Source organism: Jatropha curcas, chromosome 2 (assembly GCF_041381405.1).
Source record: "Jatropha curcas cultivar XTBG-Jc1 chromosome 2, XTBG_Jcur_1.0, whole genome shotgun sequence".
NCBI lineage: Eukaryota > Viridiplantae > Streptophyta > Magnoliopsida > Malpighiales > Euphorbiaceae > Jatropha > Jatropha curcas.
The window spans coordinates 4,424,577-4,446,780 of record NC_143152.1 but is presented as its reverse complement, the minus strand read 5'-3'; the positions used below and the strand labels follow the sequence as shown (position 1 = coordinate 4,446,780).

At 34.0% G+C, this 22,204-nt stretch overlaps 1 protein-coding gene and 2 long non-coding RNA genes across 5 annotated transcripts; all 3 read left to right on the top strand.

The window, feature by feature from the left end:
- The first annotated feature begins 6,343 nt into the window (after positions 1–6,343).
- Positions 6,344–8,877, top strand: LOC149498096 (uncharacterized). Its single transcript, XM_089718210.1, has 4 exons — positions 6,344–7,004; positions 7,097–7,264; positions 7,388–8,325; positions 8,392–8,877. The coding sequence occupies exons 1-4, from the start codon at positions 6,344–6,346 to the stop codon at positions 8,875–8,877; spliced, it is 2,253 nt and encodes a 750-aa protein (XP_089574336.1).
- Positions 8,878–10,872: 1,995 nt separating this feature from the next.
- Positions 10,873–13,328, top strand: LOC149498095 (uncharacterized). Of its 2 annotated transcripts, XR_016319486.1 has the most exons (3): positions 10,880–11,574; positions 12,393–12,458; positions 13,173–13,328. It is a non-coding gene; the product is annotated as an uncharacterized LOC149498095 (long non-coding RNA). The 2 variants fall into 2 exon arrangements; XR_016319485.1 differs by lacking the exon at positions 13,173–13,328 and having other exon boundaries at positions 10,873–11,574; positions 12,393–12,600.
- Positions 13,329–17,603: 4,275 nt separating this feature from the next.
- LOC149498094 (uncharacterized) lies at positions 17,604–19,666 on the top strand. 2 transcript variants are annotated; one of them, XR_016319699.1, is made up of 3 exons: positions 17,604–17,914; positions 18,733–18,798; positions 19,511–19,666. It is a non-coding gene; the product is annotated as an uncharacterized LOC149498094 (long non-coding RNA). The 2 variants fall into 2 exon arrangements; XR_016319698.1 differs by lacking the exon at positions 19,511–19,666 and having other exon boundaries at positions 18,733–18,940.
- Positions 19,667–22,204: the final 2,538 nt, after the last annotated feature.

Here is a 22,204-nt window from a genome sequence, read left to right as displayed (position 1 = left end):
CACTTACCATTAAGTTATGCCTTAGTGTACATGTTTGTGAGTATAGTTAAACTTTGATGTAATACAAGTTCACTTGTATTCCAACAATAGAATATAACCTAGTTTTATAGTTTGATGTGTTTAGTTGAGATTAGGTATAACTCCCTAATTGATCAATCATATCTATTTCCGTTATCAATATATTATAGAACTAGTCATAAACCCGCACAGACAAATATATTATAGAACTAGTCATAAACCCGCACTTTGTCTGTGGCTATGTATATAATTTGTAAATTTAAAAAATTTAGATAAACTTTATTTTAAAATAAAAATGAGAAATAAAACCATTAATACAATTTATTGACTAAAAAAATATAAAAATTGAGCAAATAATTTTTTTTCCTACCTCAAACGTGTTTTTCTTATATATAAGTTATAAAAGCATCATGCGCCCTAATTATTGTTTTGAAAAAATAAGAATAAGAGCTGAAAAATATAAAAATTCAAATTTAAGCTATAGATGTAGATAATATAAATTTTTACAAGCAATACAGTAATTTTTAAAAGAAAATTATTATATATAATTTTTAATATTTAGATAATAAAATTAAATTTTAAATGTTAAGATCTAAAACTTTAAATATAATTTATTAGGTATTTGAATTCTTAATATATTAAATTTTATTTTATTATTTAAATTAAATAAAAATAAATTTTAGAATTTTTCTTTCAAAAAAATAAATCTTCAAGTTTTTTTTTTTTTTCTCATGCTTCCAGCCCTTTGTTGTGCATGCTCAAGTTGCTGGCTGCACAACACCTTCACATGGTTAAATATACACATGAGAATAGCATTATCATCAATTCCTAGAAAAGCCATAGCGTAGAGCTCTTCCTCTGCCATGTGCACGTTCTCTCTGCCATGTGCAAACTTTGGATACCTTGAAACAATTTAATTTTTATCTTCCACTCAATGAAACCATGTGCACACCTTGTTTTTTGTTGTGCAAGCTTTGCATGCCTTAAACAATGCAACTTTTGTTTTCCACTGACGAAACTGAAATGATCCGAAAATTTAATTTCGTAGAATTTTCATTTAAAAATTAAATTTTTTTATTTCAACCAATGAAATTATACCAGCTAGTATTTTATTATTGCTAAACTGGACCCGTAAACCAATTCGAAAACTCGAAAACCAAGCAAGTCGAGCCGAATCATTGAAATTAGACCAAACCGGTTCGAATCGAACCGGAATGGTCTAGAAGCCCAAGATTTTTCTTTCTCTTCTTTTTCTTTTTTTCTTTTCTTTTTCTTTTCTTTTTTTTTCTTTCCCCTTCTCCTTCCTTGCGGGAGTGCCAGCGCGCGACCTCGCTGCCTCTCCTCTCTGGTTTTCCGACCACCAGAACCAGCGCCTCCTAGCCGCGCATCCCTGCCACGCCGCCGCCTCACTGCAGCACCGGCCTCTCCTCCTCTCTTTCCCTTTTCGTTTATGGCGAACGCAGCAACGGCAGGAGACCAACGCCTCGGCCACTGCTTCCTTTCGTCGCCTACTCGTTGCAGCAGCTCCGGTCTCTCTCTCTCTCTCTCCCTCTCTCTCTCTCTCCTTTCATCTTTGGCGAGCGCAGCTGTCGGAGGGAACCTGCGATTTCGTCCGATCGGAAATTAAAAAAAAAAAAATTTAAAATTTTCAGCTTGTTTTACAGCTAGGTAAGTTCATCTTTAACTTCCTTTTTGCATGTTTTGTGAATTCTTTGTGCTAGGATATGGAATTTGATGTAGTAGTCAAGCTAGAGTAAGGATTAAATCCCTATATATTCTATTTATGCAAATTTTAGGAAAAGGTTTGATTTTATTTGCGAACTATAATTAAAACACATTCTAGTGAGTGTTTTGAAGTGATTCACGTAGCTTTAGATTAGAATTGAGTATTGAATTTAAAGTGGCAGCCTCTAGCTAAAGAAGATTATAGTTTTTGTTGAGTTAAGTCCATATTTGGTGGTAGAACCATGTCTTTCATAACTTGTTGTTAATATAAAGGTTTAATGATCGAGATAGAACAAAAAAATGAGAATTTTCTTGAAATGGCAGCAACTATTTTTAATTATTCCTATAAAGTATTGCTGGATATAATACATATGGGGTTGTAAGTTTAATTTTTTTGCAAGAGATTGGCTGTTGGGCAGCAACTATTTTAAATAATTGTTGTCATTTTAGATAAACTAACATACGAACTATTTTAAATATTAATGTTGGTTATTATTGGTTATTGCTTGATAGCTATATTCTTGCTAAATAAATGATTCGATTTTAGACCTTGCCATAGACTAGAAATTATATCTTTATGTCATGGTGAAGAAATTTATGAAGCTTTAGTTGGTATATGTTTAAAGTTGAGTTGAGTTACTTAATAGGTGTATATTAAAAATTTAATTTAAATTAGCATTGGTTCTTTGAATTATAACGTCTGGAATGGGTATTTGAAGTTGTAAATTAAGTTCTTGTAGGGTAGTGAGTTAGCTAGTGAGTAAAATGTGAAAATTTAACCATGAAGCCTAAACTTTTAATTTGGCAGCAATTATTTCAATTTATTTATTTCTGGAAAGTTGTAAACTAGTATAGTACATTGAAGTTATAAATTTGATTTCGATAGGAATAGTTAGTTAATGTTTAATCCATGATTTGGACATAGAAAACTTTTATTTCTGCAAGTTGGCATCAATCATTTGAGTTTTTGCGTTGTATTAGAGGGGCATATATATATATATATATATATATATATATATAAACAAGTAATGTATAATGGATAGATGATTTAAATGGTTTGTTAGTTATGATGTTGCTATTGAAGGAGGATGAGAATTAAGTTGATTGATTGCCCGACGGATGGGCTGTGTGCATTGATTGATAAATATATAATAATACTGTGTTATCTAAACAGGTGGATAGTCCAATTTTTAAGGGAGGTGCTGCCGAAATTTCAATAAAAATTAGACTAGTTTTAAGTAACAACATAATTAATAAATTTATTTAGATTAATTCTATAACTTAATACATAATAAATATAGTGCTCTAATTATTTTATGATTATCATTATTATTTATTTAATTATTCAATTATTTATTCATTTTGATTATTATTATTATTATTATTATTATTATTATTATTATTATTTATTTTATCTTTGTTGTTGTTAATATTATTTATTTAATTATTTAAGTGTATTTAAGAATGAATGCCTAATTGTGCATTGCATTATGATGCTCAACTAATCAATGTGTCTGCATTTGATTGCATTGTTTGATTACCTGTGCTGTGAATATGTTGTGCCTTGTTTGTGTGGAATTGGGATGAAGTGGACCACCATGGTTTGTGAGGACGGTCTGTGATATGGATCCGATTATGATTTGACATTTGACCGTCGGCCGGGAAAATGGGAGATCGGCGCCCCCTTGTGCACCTAATGATATAGATTATATGGAAATTCACAGGATGGCTTCTTGTTGTTGCGCACCTGATAATCTAGATTTGATTGTAGCCCGCAGGGTGGCCTCCTGTTGTGAGCACTTGATGATCTAGATTGGATGGAGACCACCGGGTTGCCTCCTGTTGGTATGGAAAAGAAACGAGAGAATGGAAAAATAATGAGAGGACTGGTCAGTGAGGATTAGACCAGTTGGCCGTATGGGGGATCGGCTCCCTGGTGCACATGTATGAGAGGGCGAGCCATGTGTGAGGACAGCTCGTTGGGGTTTCAGGTGGCGCCACCGACTAATTTCCACGTGATGTGATTATGTGAAGATGTTTATGATTGTGAGTGCTGATGATATGCCATTTGTGTGACTGGCTGCGTGAGCATATAACTAGTCGGATGACTAGATTAATATGTGTACACATTTGTGTGACTGCGTGTGTTGTGTAATAATTATTACTCCTTAGAAAACTCACATGTCTTGCTTAAATTTTTCAGGAAGTAGTTTCTCTTTAGTTCGGGTTAAGCTATGTTTTCTTCGCCGCAGGATTATTAAGAAATTTTCCCAGTTCCATAATTGTTTTGCTATGTAATTATATGTATAAGAAGCTATGTATAACAAACAGTTAGTGACTCCGCAGTTGTAGAATTTACATTCGTCTAGTCGTGTAGTAATATAGACGAAGTAATTTTGTTAGCCCATATTAAAAATGTGTTATATTGTAAATGGGGCTCGAACTGTGAAATGTAGAAGATAAACTTAGGCCGAGAAATAATCAAATATTGAAGTTTATTTTTTTCATAATTAGACCGAGATAATAGACTCTAATGTTTCAGGCTTACTACGGGCCTCGGGGGCCTTAAGCTTACCCGGGCCCTAGTGCCGGTCCGGCCCATGGAATCGGGACGTGACAGAAACCATGTGCACGCCTTGTATTTTGTCGCCATGAAACCATAAACATCTCCCATTTTTCTAGTTTCTTCCCGTTTCCATGATGCTAATGAAACCATCAACCTCTTTCCTCTTGCCTGAAATTTTTCCATTTTAGTCATGGAAGATAATTTCGCCCACCTTTCTATAGATGAGGAGGAGACTGGGCTTTCCCTTCCTAATCCAACTCATAACCCTCTAGTTGACCCATATAGTTTCTGTTTGGTTGGCATATTTCTCATTTATAGCAGAGTCAATTTTGAGGCTATGAAACACACACTAGCAGATCTCTGGCATCCTTTAGGCGGAATGGACATCCAGGAAATTGAAGCCAAACGTTTTCTCTTCAGTTTCTACAATATGGTTGATATGGACAGGGTTGTCACCAGTGATCCTTGGTTCTTTAATAAACATCTTCTTGTTTGGAAACAGATCCACAGTGGAGAAAACGAATTCTTTTTTGAAGTGGGCGGAATTGAAGATGTGGCTTCATGTATCAGTGATGAGACTAAAAAAAGACAATGAGTTATTCCTACAACTCCTGACACCACTGTCGTTTCTCATAAAAGTGATTCTGCATCTGGTAACACTTCGACCATCAACCAGTCGGAGAAACATACATCGGTCGATCCTGTGAGGCAGGATGGCCGGATGCAATGAAGATTCTTTCGTGGAACTGTCGAGGACTTGGCAACCCTCGGACAGTATAAGCTCTATGTGACTTTGTTGCAATTTACCGCCCTGTTATTTTGTTCCTTTGTGAAACTTTAGTTCATAAAATGAAGATTGTTCAACTTTGCTCTTTATTGTGTTTTGATTCTTGCTTTTCTGTGGATTGTAATGGGAGAAGTGGTGGTCTTGGTTTGCTTTGGAAGAATGAAGTTGATGTTTCCATTTCTTGTTACTCAAATAATTTTATTGATACTTTGGTTCTTTGTTCAAGCGTTTCATGGCGCCTAACTGATTTTTATGGGTTTCCGGAAAGATGTAGAAGGCAGGACTCCTAGGACTTGATTAAAAATTTATCTCGTAGACATAATGGTCCTTGGTTATGTATTGGGGATTTTAATAATTTATTGGCTAATTCGGAGAAGATTGGTGGAAACCAATATCCTAGATACTTGTTGAATGGTTTTAAGGAGGCGGCAGTGGAGAGTGACTTATGTGATATTCCTACAAAAGGATATCAATTTACTTGGTTCTTAAAAAGATTTGGCCGAATTATCACCCGTGAGAAACTTGACCATGCTATGGCCAATAATCATTGGTCCTATTTATTCCAGGAAGCTTATACGACTATGTTGGTTTCACCAACATCGGACCACGGTCCATTGTTAGTTTCGACGGTGGAGGGTGAGGTACCTCGTAGGAAGGAGAGGAAGTTCCGTTTTGATAATGTATGGCTTCATGACGAAGATCTGGTTGGAGTAGTTCGAGACAGTTGGTCCTCCTCCATGGGGTCTGATTTAATGCTCCGTAAAAAAGCTTGTATAGAAGCACTGCAAAGGTGGGGTATGGACAGGAATTCGAGATTTTGGAAGAAAAAGAACAGCTTGAAGCATGCTATTGATATTGCTAGAGAGGTTGATCCCTGCGCCGATAACTCAGCTTTAATTAGAGAGTGGGGCAATATTCTGGCGCAAGAGGATGCTAGAAGAAGACAGGTCAGTAAACAATTTTGGCTGCAGCATGGTGATAGAAACGGCAAATATTTCCATGCTAAAATCAAAGCAAGAACACGCAGGAATTCTATTGATAAAATACAAAATGCTGCGGGGCAGTGGGTTGACCAGGAGGGTGAGAAACAACAGCTGTTTGTTGACTATTTCACTCATCTCTTTACTCATAATGCCTCAAATTTTCAGCCCATTTTGAGGTTGGTACGCAGTACAATAAGAGATGAAGATAATTGCATGTTGATAGCTCCCATCTCGCTTTAAGAAGCACATGAAGCAGTTTTTCAAATGGGTCCTGATAAAGCGCCCGGCCTGGATGGTTTGAACCCTGCCTTCTATCAGAAATTTTGGCCTTTACTTGGTGGGGATTTGGTAATTGCCTGTAACCATTGGCTACAACAAGGTATTTTCCCGGACTCTCTAAATGATACCCTAATTGTTTTGATCCCCAAGAAAAATAGACCAGAATTTGTCACTGATTTTAGACCTATTTCATTGTGCAACGTGCTCTACAAGATTGTGTCTAAAATCTTAGCAAACCGATTAAAATGTGTGTTACCAAATATCATCTCTTGCTATCAGTCTACTTTTATACCTGTGAGGCTTATCACTGATAATATTTTAATCGCCTTTGAAATGATGCATAATCTTAAGAAGCCAAGTAAAGGTAGATGTGGAAATTGTGCGCTGAAAATTGATATCAGTAAAGCCTATGACAGAATTTGTTGGGCGTATGTTTGTGCCATGCTTGAGAAAATGGGGTTCTGTGCTATATGGGTAAATTGGATGAAGATGTGTATGACTTCTGTCAAATATTCAATTATTGTTAATGGGAATACTGTCAGCTCTATTGTTCCCGGAAGAGGTTTACGGCAAGGGGATCCTATATCACCCTACTTATTTTTGGTATGTGCAGAAGGTTTTCACTACTCCTCTCAGAAGCGGAAAGGTGTGGTAAGATTCATGGCGGTAAAGCTGGTCGAGGGTGTCCCAAAATCTCCCATTTATTTTTTGCAGATGACTCACTTTTCTTCTTCAAAGCATCCAATGCTGAAGCCATTAATGTTAAAGGAATCTTAGCTACCTATGAGAGTGCTTCTGGTCAATCGATTAATTTTCAGAAGTCGGGCATTATATTCAGTTCAAATACTAGCATGACTGTGAAAGCTGATATCAGCCATATTCTGGGCGTGTCTAACCCCTTTGAGGGTGGGTCTTACCTGGGTTTACCTTCTCTGATTGGCAGGAATAAAAGACAAGTTCTTGGTTTCCTTAAAGAAAGAATGTGGAAGCAAATCAATAGTTAGTCTAACAGATTTCTTTCCAAAGCAGGGCGAGAGATTCTTATTAAATCGGTGATTCAAGCCTTGCCGGCTTATTGTATGAGTGTCTTTGAATTGGCTCTGAGTCTATGTATGGAGTTGGAAAAAATGATGAATAGTTTTTGGTGGGGTTCGAAGGGTATTGAGAAGAAGCTCCATTGGTTAGCTTGGAATCGAATGTGTGGCAGTAAAAAAGATGGGGGAATGGGTTTTAGGGATTTTCATTATTTCAATATGGCTATGTTAGCGAAACAAGGGTGGCGTCTTTTGACTTCACCTAATACTCTCCTTTATAAAGTTTTCAAATCTAAATATTTCCGAGATGGGAGGTTGCTTGATGCACAAACGGGTCATCACCCTAGTTTTGTCTGGAGGGGTATAATGTCTTCTAACATGATCTTGAAACATGGAGTTAGGTGGAGGGTTGGCAATGGTAGGCGTATTTCTGTTGTGAAGGACCCTTGGTTACCCATTGATGGAGTCTTTTATGTGGAGGATGGTAGTCTCTTTATTGATAATAATCTCCTAGTGAAAGATCTTTTGGTGGAGGGGGAGAGGAAATGGGATGTGGTAAAGATTATTAATCTTTTTTCTTTGAGAGATATCCACACTATTCTTGATATTCCCCTTACTGTAAGAAATGTGGAAGATGAGCTGATTTGGCATTACGATAAGAAGGGTAATTTTAGTCTTAAATCTTGTTACTACCTTGTCTTGAGGGTGTTGGGAAGGGGTGCTGAAAGTGTAGAAGGTGAGGGGTGGGGGAGTATCTGGAAGTTGAATGTTGCCCCAAAAGTCAGAGATTTCATTTGGAGAACTATGCGTAACTTATTGCCTACTCGACGGAGATTGAGCAGAAGGGGTGTGAATGTGGACACTATATGCCCTTATTGTGATTTGGAGGAGGATGTTGATCATGCATTATTATTGTGCACCAAGGTGTTGGAGGTTTGGAAGGTGTATAGGGTGGAGGAAGCTTCTACTAACTTTTCTTTTTAAACTCTTTATTTGCAGGTCTTGAAGCAAAATAATACCGAAAAGTTAGCTTTTATCTCTTATGTTGCATGGAGTGTGTGGGATGCTAGGAACAAATTTCTTTGGCAACAAATGGCTTGGACTCCTTTGAATGTTAATGCTACAACTTCTATTCTTTTTCAAGACTTCAAGAATGCCTTGGTAAAGCCGCAAATGCCTCAGGTACAAATTTCGCAAGTACCACCTGCTATTACCGATCTGGGAGAGTGGACTTGCTATGTGGATGTTGCTATTTTTTCTAATATACGATCAGCGGGTATAGGGGCCGTTTTTGAAGACAATGAAGAATATTTTTTGCGCGCTATTTCCAGCTTCTATGAAGGTCAGCCATCTCCACTTATGGCGGAAGGTTTGGCTCTGCGCTTCACTTTACAATTTATAGCTCGGCATATTCGGGGTGCGGGTACTATTCTAATAGATTCTCAAAGTATTTTAATGCTCTTTCATCAAATATTAGAGATATGAGTGAGTTGGGTATTGTTATTTCTGATTGCATTTTGTTATTAGCCTCCATTCCATTAGTCAAGATTCGTTGGATTAAAAGACACGATAATATAGGTGCTCATTGCTTAGCTAGAGCGTCCTATCGTTTTAATCGTGTTCATATTTGAAATTTAGTGTCCGAATGTATGATGGATTACTTTTCCTTGAGATAATATATGATAATTCTTCTCTTTCAATTAAAAAAAAAAAAAAGAAAAGAAAAGCCATAGCGTTCTAACTTAAGAATCATCAATATTTAAAAAAAAAAATTTAATATGCAAAAACTTAAAATTTACAAGAATCAGTCATCAATCATTATTGGAATGTGCTAAATAATGTTAAATTCATTATTTGAAACTTGTTAGCCAATAAAATCAGTCATGAAAATTCAAACAGGCAACATATAAAGATAACAGAGTTATCAAAGGATGTACCATCCTTTTACGAATTAATTCATTATCGATTGGAATTATTTGAAAAGAAAGTGTTGAATTTTGTGAGACAAAATGTTATCACTATTATAGACAGTTAGATTAAAATATTCACACAAAATACAAATTAAAGAAAACCTATAGAAAAAATAATTAAATAAAAAAATAGATTAAGCATATACTTTGTTCCCTATCAAAATTATCACATTTGAATATTATATGGCTTTCCTGTAACCCTTTGGCAATTACTTTTTGTTTGCTTTACGGCAAAATGATTTGAGCTAAAAATTGGATGAAAATCCTTCCCTTGAGAATTAGAGCAGCAATTAGTGGCGATGGCAGAAATATCTCTAACTTTCAAGTTTCAAGAGCCAAAAAGCTAAAATTAAACTTGTTTATATCCATGGTAATATATTCTAGAATTCCAGAATACTTGCCACTCAAAAGCTTTTGGATTTTTAAAGGTATATATCTTAGCTTTGCGTATAGTAAACGATGCAAAACTAAAATAATGAATAAAATCTCTACCAAAAAATCAAACCATATTGAGCTCGAGCTCTCTCTCTCTCTCTCTCTCTCTCTCTCTCTCTCTCTCTCTCTCTCTCTCTCTATATATATATATATATATATATATATATATATATATGAAAATTTATGTTATTGATGACAAGTAGTTTAAAATTTTTACGTTTTAAAGATGGAAATGTTATAAAAATTTTTAAATTTCAAAAGTTATCATTATCATTGTTAAATTCAACGGTTAGTTTAGATTTCAAATATTAATTTATGAAAAAAGGAAAAATAAATGCTTAAAAATTATTATAAATTTATAAATTTTATAAAAAAAGAGAAAAAACAATACTCAAATATGAGAGTGCGAGGTTAGCTTTGTAAAGTTTTTTTTATTTCAAGATTATATATATATACTAGTCATTGATCCACGCTTCGCGCTTGGTTACTTCTATTATCTAAATGTAATAACTTAAAAATATTAATTAAATAAAATAAAATAATTTAATAATTTCAAACTATAATAATCTATATATCAATTAAATAATTATAAATAAATTTTAAAAATATATTCGAGATCCAATCAAATTATATAAAAATAAAATAAAATTTTAAAAATTTCTAAAGAAATAAAAAAATGAAAAGAGAGAACATCCAGAATTTTGTTTTTATTTATGTTTTAGTTGAATGATTATTATTATCAAACATTTTTTATAATTAAATGTATTAAAAATCTCAAAAAATATAATGATTATTTGAACTTTTAAAAATGATACACAATAAAAGAAGAACTATTGAAATATTTTTATATAAATTCTAATTATAAAAATCTATATTTTTATTTATGTATTTATTTATATATTGTCTTATTAAATATAATTAATTATTTAAAATTTTAAAAAATAATATATAATAAAAAAAAGAATTCTCAAAATATTTTAATTTAAATTTTAATTATAAAAATCTGTTTATTTATGCATGAAATAACCCGAATTTTTATTTTTAAAGATTTTTCATTTAAATTTAATAAACCGACAGCCTGGAAAATTCATAGTAATATTTTAGTACGAGCACTGTGAGAAATCGAATCAAAAACCGATTGGAAAAGCCGTAAACCAATCGAAAATCGAGGATTGGGGCCGAATCGAACCGAATCGAACCGGTTCGACCCAAACCATCTAGAAATTTCTTTTTTTCCTCTATTTTTTAGCACACTTCACTCCCCCTCCCCCCGTTCCTGCGTTTCTTGACCACCGGCGACTTCACCTCCGCCACCTTCTCCTCCTTCTCTTTCTTCTTCTTCTTCTTCTTCTTCTTCTTCTTCTTCTTTCCTTTCTTTTCTTTCTTTCTTCTTCAGTGCGCCTGCATTTTTGGCGAGACAGGGACAGAGCAGCAGAGCTGCGCGCTACCGCCACTCCGCTGTCGCTCCTCGCTGCAGCTCGACGTCGCAGCAGCTCCGTCAGCGACTTCACCAGCTCCTTGGACCAGATCGCGCGGCACGAGCAGGCCCGGCCTCCTTCTGTCGTTGATCAAGCAAGCATCGCGCCTCAGTGGATCTGTCGCGCCACCGCTCTGCCACTGCTTCAGCACGCCTCCGACCACCTAGGATCGGCCATTTGAGCTCTTCCGTTCCTTCTAGCAACTTCACCTGCCACTGTCTGCCCCAGCTCCGATCAAGCTAACGCCTGCCAAGCTAACCAAAAAAAAAAATTTTGATTTTCAGCTCGTTTGCAGCTAGGTAAGCAGCATTCTGGCTCTTTTTCGGTTGGATTCATGAGTTCCTAATTTTAGTTAAAGAGATTAAAGTAGATAGAGTTAATGTATAGATTGAAACCCTTAGCTAACGACTCTGCAGATTTATTTGGAGGATTTTGTTACATTATTACTATTTGGAACTATGAATGGAAATTTAGTTAATTTAGTTAGATGAGTTAGTGTTAGTGTTAGTGTTAGTAATTAATTAGTTAAGTTAGTTGTAGTTAATTGTTGTAGCTAGTTTATTTAGTTAAGTTAGTTGTAGTTAATTGTTGTAGCTAGTTTATTTAGTTAAGTTAGTTTTAGTGAATAAAAGTAATGGTTTGTAGTTAAATTAGTTTAGTTAAGTTAATGTTAGTAGTGCTAGTTAATTAAATTAATTTTATTATTTATAATTAATTAATTTGGTAATTATGAGTAGTTAACAGCTTTATAATGATAGTGTTGAATTTATTAAGGTAGTTTAGATATAATGTTATTGTAATAGATAATTTTGATTGTGTGGTGATGTTGAGAATTGAAGGAAATGTTGATATTGTTCTTCGGATGGAGGATGGGAAATTGAATTGATTAATTGCCCGACGGATGGGCCGTATAGATTGAATATTTATGAAATTGTTGATATTTTAACAGGTGGATAGTTCAATTTTTAGGGGAGATGCTGCCGAAATTTCGGTAGAAAATAAATAAAATATAGTTAGATAGAGAAATAAAAATTTAGACATAAAATAAAATTTTTAGAGTGGTCAAGAATTATCTTATCTAATAGAATTAATTTTGCGTCATTCTTACTTTGCTTAGATCACCCGGGTCCATCTAGTGCTCCTCCAGGACAGAATCAAAGCTAGAACTTCGCTCTCCATCACTGTGAGTAATAATAAATAATGCATGTCAACACTGCATTTGCATAACATTACATTTTTATATATTTACATATTGTATTTTCTCAAAAATATTATGTTATGATCACTATAATTATACTTATGCATAATTGTGCATTTGGATGAAATTGATGTATTATGATAAATGAATTGTTTGATTATTTGTGTTGTGTATATACTGTGCTCTGTTTGTGTGGAGTTGGGATGAAGTGGGTCACCCTGGGTTTGTGAGGACGGTCGATAAATATGGATCCTGATGAACTGATGAAATTGGACCGTCGGCCGGGTAAATGGGAGATCGGCGCCCCCGTGTGCACCTGATGAATTGATGAAATGATGTTGATGATATGGAAAAGAAAAGAGAGAATGTAAAATAAAATATTGAGAGGACTGGTCAAGTGAGGATTAGACCGGTCGGCCAGATATGGGGGATTGGCTCCCCGGGTGCACATGTTTGAGAGGATGGGCTGTTTGAGAGGACGGCTCGTCGGGGGTTTAGGTGACGCCACTGACTAATTTCCACGTGATGTGATTATTTGAAGGTGATATTGTTTGTGGGTGCTGATGTAATGTCATATGATTGACTGTTGTGTGTTCATTCAGTATACTAGGGTGCATTTGCTTGACTGTATGTGGTGTGCATTATTTATTATTATTCACTGAGTTGTAAAACTCACCCCCTTCTCTCCAAACCTCCCAGGTACTAGGAAGCAGTTGATTCGACTGAAGCTCTGCACTCTTCTCCGCAGAGTTATAAATGTAAACTTTATATTGTTGTTATTTAATTTTGGATGTATAAATTATTCTATTATCAGAATATTATTGAACTCCGCAGTTATAGGGTTGTGCATTTAAATTGGGCCTTGTCGTATGCGTTACTTTTTATAAATGGTATGAAATGTATAAGTTGAGTAATTAGGCTTACTACGGGCCTCGGGGGCCTTATGCTTACCTGGGCCCTAGTGCCGGTCCGGCCCACGGAGTCGGGTCGTGACAAAGGTGGTATCAGAGCAAAAGTTCATAAGTCTAGATGTAACTGCGGAGTAATTTCTGTCATGTCTTGATATAGTCTTCCTTGCTTTCCCCTTCAACGTTCTTGCGTTCTTCGCAATCAGGTTAAAGTCAAGTGTTTAATGATTAAAAATTTGTATCCTTGTCCTTTAGAGATGTGATTTAGCTAATGATGCTAAGGGGATGGTTTAAACTTAAGCTAAAATCCTTCTATGGAATACATATATAAAAATGCATGAATGTGTGTATATGTGTGGCTGCGGAATTGAGAATGAGTTGCTAATTATTTATTAGGAGAAATAAATGATTCGGATTCGAGGACATTAGAATCCATTTAATTAGAGTATTAAATTAGCATATGTATTTGATGAAATTTACATGATGTTGGTTAGTGGAATTTCTTATAATTATTGAGATAAATATTTTTCTGGATGGAATGGATATACATGATTTTTTTATAGGGTTTGAATATTGAAGGATTTGGTGTGATTTGATATGATAATTGGTGATGAGTATTTTTCATAAAGAATAATATTGGTGGAATTATTATATGAAGTGAGTTTTATTTATGAATAATCGCTGCTTGGTAGAGTAAGGTGTATTGTTGTATTCATCAACTTTTTTTTTTTTTGGGTGTGAATATAGGGGATAATATAAATTATTGTGGATAAAAGAAAAGTAAATCGCGATTTTTAATAGGAGATAAATTACTTTAATCTTTATGTACTTAGTGGTGGATATTGTGTGGCTTGCGGAATCTTATGGTTTATCTAATGGTATTTAGTCTTTTGATGTTTAAAATAATTGTTGCACACTCGATGGTATGTAAAGTACAAACAATGATTTTTATTTAATGGGAGATTCTATGATCCGAGGAACAATTCTATAAGGGAATTAAGGTAATTATGTTATGTAAATAGTGGGGCATGATGATTTAAGTGTATTGATGAATGACATTGGATCTGGAGAGATAATTATCCAATTATTGAATTGATGTTATACTAATGAATTAGATAAGTAAGGATGAAACTAGTCCTGTTATTGTATGGATATTTAGAAAAGAATCAATTACAGAAGCGTGAAAGAGTATAAATTAGTATGATTTAAATGAGGATAATCAGTATATAAAGTTTTAACAAATTAGGGGTCATGGGTAACAAGATTTGGTAAAAATAGGAATAATGATGCATCAGCGGATTTAGGATAAAGACTTCTATACTTTGGGATTTCATGAGTGTAGAAAAATTTTGGTTCGTGTTGATCTCACGATGCTTATACGAGAATAAATTCTAAGACAAAGTGATCAAGAAATTATAAGTGATTATTGTTAGGATAGAAAAGATTGAGTAATAGTTAATAGAAGTATTTGTGGATCCATGTGTGATATAATTAAGATCCTAGTACATGTAGGATGTTTAATAAGCCAGACTAATCTTATGGACCAGGTATAATAAAATAAAAGTAAAAGATAGCAAAGGTAATTAGTGGTTTTGGGATTGGAACGCTATTATATTGGGTGATAATTATATTAGGAAAATGATAATTTGAATATAATTTGAAGGAGAATAATATTTGTATAATTGAACAGTTTCTTGTTATATCTCTTGAAGAATAGAGCTAAGGTGGATATTAAGAATTTAAATGTTCATAAATAGTAAATTTAGAATCTAAAAAGAGATCAAATGAAGGAAGCTATTGAATGTTTGGTGATAAACAAATAGATAAATGATTCAAGGATTGTAATCCCGATGAGGAAAAGAACTAAGTACTTACATTCAGGAAGAAAGATAGACTTTCTACTTGAGAGTAAGAAATTTTTTTTGACTTCTGTCATTTGATAGCGTCTAGTTAGGAAATAGTTTTAAGAGTTATATGAATCGAATCCATATAATGAGCTTATAAATATATTATGTACAAGTGAGGAATGTTATTAATACTAATAACTGGGAATAAGAGTTGATGAAGAATCATGAGATTCAGCTTGAGATGGCGATGAATGTGAATAAATGTAATTTCTTGATGCAAGGTAGTTAGAATAAGAAATTCCTATTACTTAGTGCATTTTTGTAAGTTACTTAGTTTATTGGATGGAGAAAGGGAGATATAATTAAGCCTCTAGGGAACAGAAGGGTATCTGGAGTATTTTATAAATATCAATGAACTAACTGGGTTTTAATTTACTGTTCATTTGGAATATTGAGATTTGTGTAAGAATAAACAAGTGAATTTGGGATAATTTTAGGGAGAAGAATACACACAAGTATTCAAAAACTGAAAACATGAATTATAAGATTATCGGATGTGTTAACAAGATGGTCTAAGATTACATCTTCACTATACTTGAAGACCAACTTAAGTGTGTTAATATGGTAATCTATTAATTTAAAATTTGCTCATGGAATGATTGAGATATCAATTAGGATGAGAGTCATTCATATATGATTTGGAGTCGATGTAAAGCTATTCTGAATTTCTTAGCAATTGGTGGAAATTATGATTGAATGAATAGAATTGTGTTATAAATGGCAGTTTGTGACAGATCTTATGGTTTAAGAGAATACTTAATTAGTTAGGTCCATTCGAGGAATGGTACATTGCAACTCTGATGTTGAAGGATTCAATGAGGAATTAACCTTGTTTGGAGTAAAGAATATAGAGAGAACATAATTATGGTTGAGGATATTCCTAGATTGTATTAGGTATAAATTTTACGAATTTGGAGGTGATAGACAAACTTGGAGAGAAAGAATAACCCAATGATATTATTATCTGAATATTCTTAGGTATTCATGGGTAAGAAGAAACATAAAACAAAGGACATAGTTTAATCAGGAGTTGGATTATAGGTTTAATATCCTTAATCTCATACTTAGCTAGAGCAAAAGGCACTACTTGTTTAGGATATCTGGATACGTAGACCTAGGTAAATTGGATATAAAATACGGTTTGGAGAATTTTACATCTTGAGCAAGATAAAAAAAAAAAAAATGTTGGCTAGACTTCTTTATGGAGTTGAGTGTAATAGAATGGTGTGTGCATATTTTAGAAAATGCATTAAGAATATTTGGCATGACAACAACTAACTTGACTAGTTGCATAAGTTCTTGTCATAATTAGTTAAGAAATGGTATAATATGAATTCTCATTAGTAGGATTTGAAAGGAGATTATATTATCTTTCGTTGGAAAATGGTTAAGGTGATAAATATGTGATGAGATTGGGATATAAGTCAGGATCTCCTATCGGTTGATAGCAATTAGCTAGAGAAATGTCATGATTTTGTTTGAAATAAGCTTGTAGTAATGGTAAGAATTTGTTCTCATTAATTAGAAATGATTGTTGCCTATAATAGCTAATGAGAGTAATAACCCTTACTTGAACAGAGGTTATGAGGAACTTAAATTCTTACGGTTAACAGTGAATACTAGAGTCGAATCTGTGCCTTGGGTTATGAGTGTTTTACTTGATTTGACTTGTAGATATAGTACAACTCAAGTTTAAATTAACTATGGTGATATGGTAGATATCTAGCTGCTCAGGAGAACAAGTATTCTACTGAATGTGAATAACTTTTATCAGTTGCAGGATTATGTGAGAAGCACAACCACCATTGTTTTCCAGTTACTTGTTACTTTTAAAATTCGAGGACGAATTTTTATAAGGGGGGGAGACTGAAATAACCCGAATTTTTATTTTTAAAGATTTTTCATTTAAATTTAATAAACCGACAGCCTGGAAAATTCATAGTAATATTTTAGTACGAGCACTGTGAGAAATCGAATCAAAAACCGATTGGAAAAGCCGTAAACCAATCGAAAATCGAGGATTGGGGCCGAATCGAACCGAATCGAACCGGTTCGACCCAAACCATCTAGAAATTTCTTTTTTTCCTCTATTTTTTAGCACACTTCACTCCCCCTCCCCCCGTTCCTGCGTTTCTTGACCACCGGCGACTTCACCTCCGCCACCTTCTCCTCCTTCTCTTTCTTCTTCTTCTTCTTCTTCTTCTTCTTCTTCTTCTTTCCTTTCTTTTCTTTCTTTCTTCTTCAGTGCGCCTGCATTTTTGGCGAGACAGGGACAGAGCAGCAGAGCTGCGCGCTATCGCCACTCCGCTGTCGCTCCTCGCTGCAGCTCGACGTCGCAGCAGCTCCGTCAGCGACTTCACCAGCTCCTTGGACCAGATCGCGCGGCACGAGCAGGCCCGGCCTCCTTCTGTCGTTGATCAAGCAAGCATCGCGCCTCAGTGGATCTGTCGCGCCACCGCTCTGCCACTGCTTCAGCACGCCTCCGACCACCTAGGATCGGCCATTTGAGCTCTTCCGTTCCTTCTAGCAACTTCACCTGCCACTGTCTGCCCCAGCTCCGATCAAGCTAACGCCTGCCAAGCTAACCAAAAAAAAAAATTTTGATTTTCAGCTCGTTTGCAGCTAGGTAAGCAGCATTCTGGCTCTTTTTCGGTTGGATTCATGAGTTCCTAATTTTAGTTAAAGAGATTAAAGTAGATAGAGTTAATGTATAGATTGAAACCCTTAGCTAACGACTCTGCAGATTTATTTGGAGGATTTTGTTACATTATTACTATTTGGAACTATGAATGGAAATTTAGTTAATTTAGTTAGATGAGTTAGTGTTAGTGTTAGTGTTAGTAATTAATTAGTTAAGTTAGTTGTAGTTAATTGTTGTAGCTAGTTTATTTAGTTAAGTTAGTTGTAGTTAATTGTTGTAGCTAGTTTATTTAGTTAAGTTAGTTTTAGTGAATAAAAGTAATGGTTTGTAGTTAAATTAGTTTAGTTAAGTTAATGTTAGTAGTGCTAGTTAATTAAATTAATTTTATTATTTATAATTAATTAATTTGGTAATTATGAGTAGTTAACAGCTTTATAATGATAGTGTTGAATTTATTAAGGTAGTTTAGATATAATGTTATTGTAATAGATAATTTTGATTGTGTGGTGATGTTGAGAATTGAAGGAAATGTTGATATTGTTCTTCGGATGGAGGATGGGAAATTGAATTGATTAATTGCCCGACGGATGGGCCGTATAGATTGAATATTTATGAAATTGTTGATATTTTAACAGGTGGATAGTTCAATTTTTAGGGGAGATGCTGCCGAAATTTCGGTAGAAAATAAATAAAATATAGTTAGATAGAGAAATAAAAATTTAGACATAAAATAAAATTTTTAGAGTGGTCAAGAATTATCTTATCTAATAGAATTAATTTTGCGTCATTCTTACTTTGCTTAGATCACCCGGGTCCATCTAGTGCTCCTCCAGGACAGAATCAAAGCTAGAACTTCGCTCTCCATCACTGTGAGTAATAATAAATAATGCATGTCAACACTGCATTTGCATAACATTACATTTTTATATATTTACATATTGTATTTTCTCAAAAATATTATGTTATGATCACTATAATTATACTTATGCATAATTGTGCATTTGGATGAAATTGATGTATTATGATAAATGAATTGTTTGATTATTTGTGTTGTGTATACTGTGCTCTGTTTGTGTGGAGTTGGGATGAAGTGGGTCACCCTGGGTTTGTGAGGACGGTCGATAAATATGGATCCTGATGAACTGATGAAATTGGACCGTCGGCCGGGTAAATGGGAGATCGGCGCCCCCGTGTGCACCTGATGAATTGATGAAATGATGTTGATGATATGGAAAAGAAAAGAGAGAATGTAAAATAAAATATTGAGAGGACTGGTCAAGTGAGGATTAGACCGGTCGGCCAGATATGGGGGATTGGCTCCCCGGGTGCACATGTTTGAGAGGATGGGCTGTTTGAGAGGACGGCTCGTCGGGGGTTTAGGTGACGCCACTGACTAATTTCCACGTGATGTGATTATTTGAAGGTGATATTGTTTGTGGGTGCTGATGTAATGTCATATGATTGACTGTTGTGTGTTCATTCAGTATACTAGGGTGCATTTGCTTGACTGTATGTGGTGTGCATTATTTATTATTATTCACTGAGTTGTAAAACTCACCCCCTTCTCTCCAAACCTCCCAGGTACTAGGAAGCAGTTGATTCGACTGAAGCTCTGCACTCTTCTCCGCAGAGTTATAAATGTAAACTTTATATTGTTGTTATTTAATTTTGGATGTATAAATTATTCTATTATCAGAATATTATTGAACTCCGCAGTTATAGGGTTGTGCATTTAAATTGGGTCTTGTCGTATGCGTTACTTTTTATAAATGGTATGAAATGTATAAGTTGAGTAATTAGGCTTACTACGGGCCTCGGGGGCCTTATGCTTACCTGGGCCCTAGTGCCGGTCCGGCCCACGGAGTCGGGTCGTGACAGTTCGAGTTTGACTATCCAACTCAAATCGAACCACAGTCCTGCCTTTAATTAAACCGGTCGGACTAATTTTCAGTACTATGTTTATTATTAAACAATTTTATTTAATACTTTAAGTCAAAATAGATTCTCATTTTCAAAATCATCACACATTGTTTTAATAAACTAATGCTGTCATAATACATTTTAATGAATTATTTTTATTTCTTAATAATTATTAAAAAAACGAACAACAATAAAACAAAATTACTTAAACCACCAAAATTTTACACCGCGAAGAACAAAACAGAAGAAGAGCCAAAAATGAAATAAAAATGGAGAAGCATTGATCCAACTCTGGTCACCTCTTCTCTATAGGCAACAACTTTAAATAGTTAAAGAGAGTGATTGATGATGAAGACCACAACAATAAAAATAATAGTTTTTTAAAATTATTTATAGATTAGAGACCTAGCTAGAGGATGGAGAAGAAGATGACAATGAAGAGATAATTGTTGAAGAGAGAAAAAAAAATTGAGTAAATTGAAAAGCACTTGAAATTACTAAGGCATTGAAAACACCATTGTTTTTTGTACTGTTAGAGAAAAAAATAATGAGGATAAAATGGTCAAAACAACTAATTGTTATTATTTTTAAATATTAAAAGTGGAAAATACAATAACTCCTCGTTTGAGCTAGTTCAATTGAGCTATTTAGCAAGGTCCTATACTTACTACCATTTTTTTTTTTCTTTCTGTTTGCACTATATTTATATGGGAACATATTATTATTTAATCTTTCGACTTTGGTCAAATATACTACTTAGTCCTCATTTTTTAAAAATACATTATCACTCTCCTAATTTTTGCTCTCATCCAATCATTTAGTCATTTCGTCTATTTTAAGAGCTTTTGCCGTTAATTTGTATTGAAAAGATAAAAAGCTCCTTCATCTCATCTATATCCATCGATATTCATAGTAAATACAGCCAAGGAAAATAAAATCTGAAACAATTTCAACCAAGAGATCGTGTATGACAAATATATAGAAGGTTCGTTCTAAAATTTTAAAGAAACAAAATTACATCCTCAAACATCAAATAAATATATGACTAGGGGTGGCTATTTTCCAATTTTTTAAACCGGAACCGACAGTTCAAAAAATGGGAACTGGAATCGAATGAGGAATTGAAATCGGTCAGAATTGGAACTGGAATTGGGGTATGCGGTTTGGTTCCGGTTCTAACTTTTGAGGAACCGTAAACCGATGGTTCTAAGAACCCGTTAGAACTGGCTGGAATCGGCTGTATTTCCAACCGGTTAGAACCGGCGGTTCCGGTTCCACCCGGTTTCAACAATTCTTTTTTTTTTCAAATATTTTTATGAAATTTCAAAATTAACCCTCCTAAAAACTATATAATGACTAGTTTTAATGGTATTTGTGGAAAATTAATTTTTTGGATTTACTATAAATGCCCCATTTCATTTAAAAAAATAAATTAAGTTCAAGCCCTTTTTCTGAAAAAAAAAATTTCAAGCCTTTTTTTTTAATAAATAAATTAAGTTAAGCCTTTTTTTTTCTTCAAGTTTTTTCTAAAAATTATTTCATAAATATTTAAAGTTTAAATTTTCAACAAAAAAATGTTCCGTAACTTTTGGTTTTATAATGCCGAAAAATCAATCGGATAACCGGCCGAACCGTTAATTTGGAACTGTTAAGGAACCGAAATTGGAACAGTAACCGTTCGGTTCCAAACCGTAACCGGAACAGTCAATTTTCGGTTCGATTCCAGTTCTAGATTTTTTGGAACCAGAACCAGCGGTTTCGAATCGTGGCCACTCCTATATATGACAATCATACTAAATGCTAAGAAAAAAGAAATTTGCAGTTGAGTATATATGAATAACAATAAAATTGGATACTGAAACTCCAATGAGAACACTTTTGAATATATCGATGCCTTAAATTTGTTTAAGACTTTTGTAGTTTTGGAATAGATAAATCAATTTCAAACGACTCTTCTTTCCCTATTATGCACTCTACAATGCCACTGTAATTAGGGATGGCAACGGGTCGGGTACTTGCTTAAAAAGCACTACCCAAACCCAAACCAAACATGATTACAAATTAGGTTCCTGAACCATCCCGAACCCATTTAAAAATTCATTTTTACTACCTGAGCCCATCCCAAATCCAATTATAGTTACCCGTCTAAAAATCCAAACTTGTTCCAATACCCATTTAGCATTAAAAATATTTTTTATTTTAATTTTTAAAAATAAAAGCAAGTAAAAATCATAAAATTATTTATTTTGACATAATAAATTAAATATAATATAATTATAGCATTAATTATAATTAAAAAGTGTATATATATTTTTTTTCTTTTAAAAAATAATTATTTTAAATATTTTTTGAATA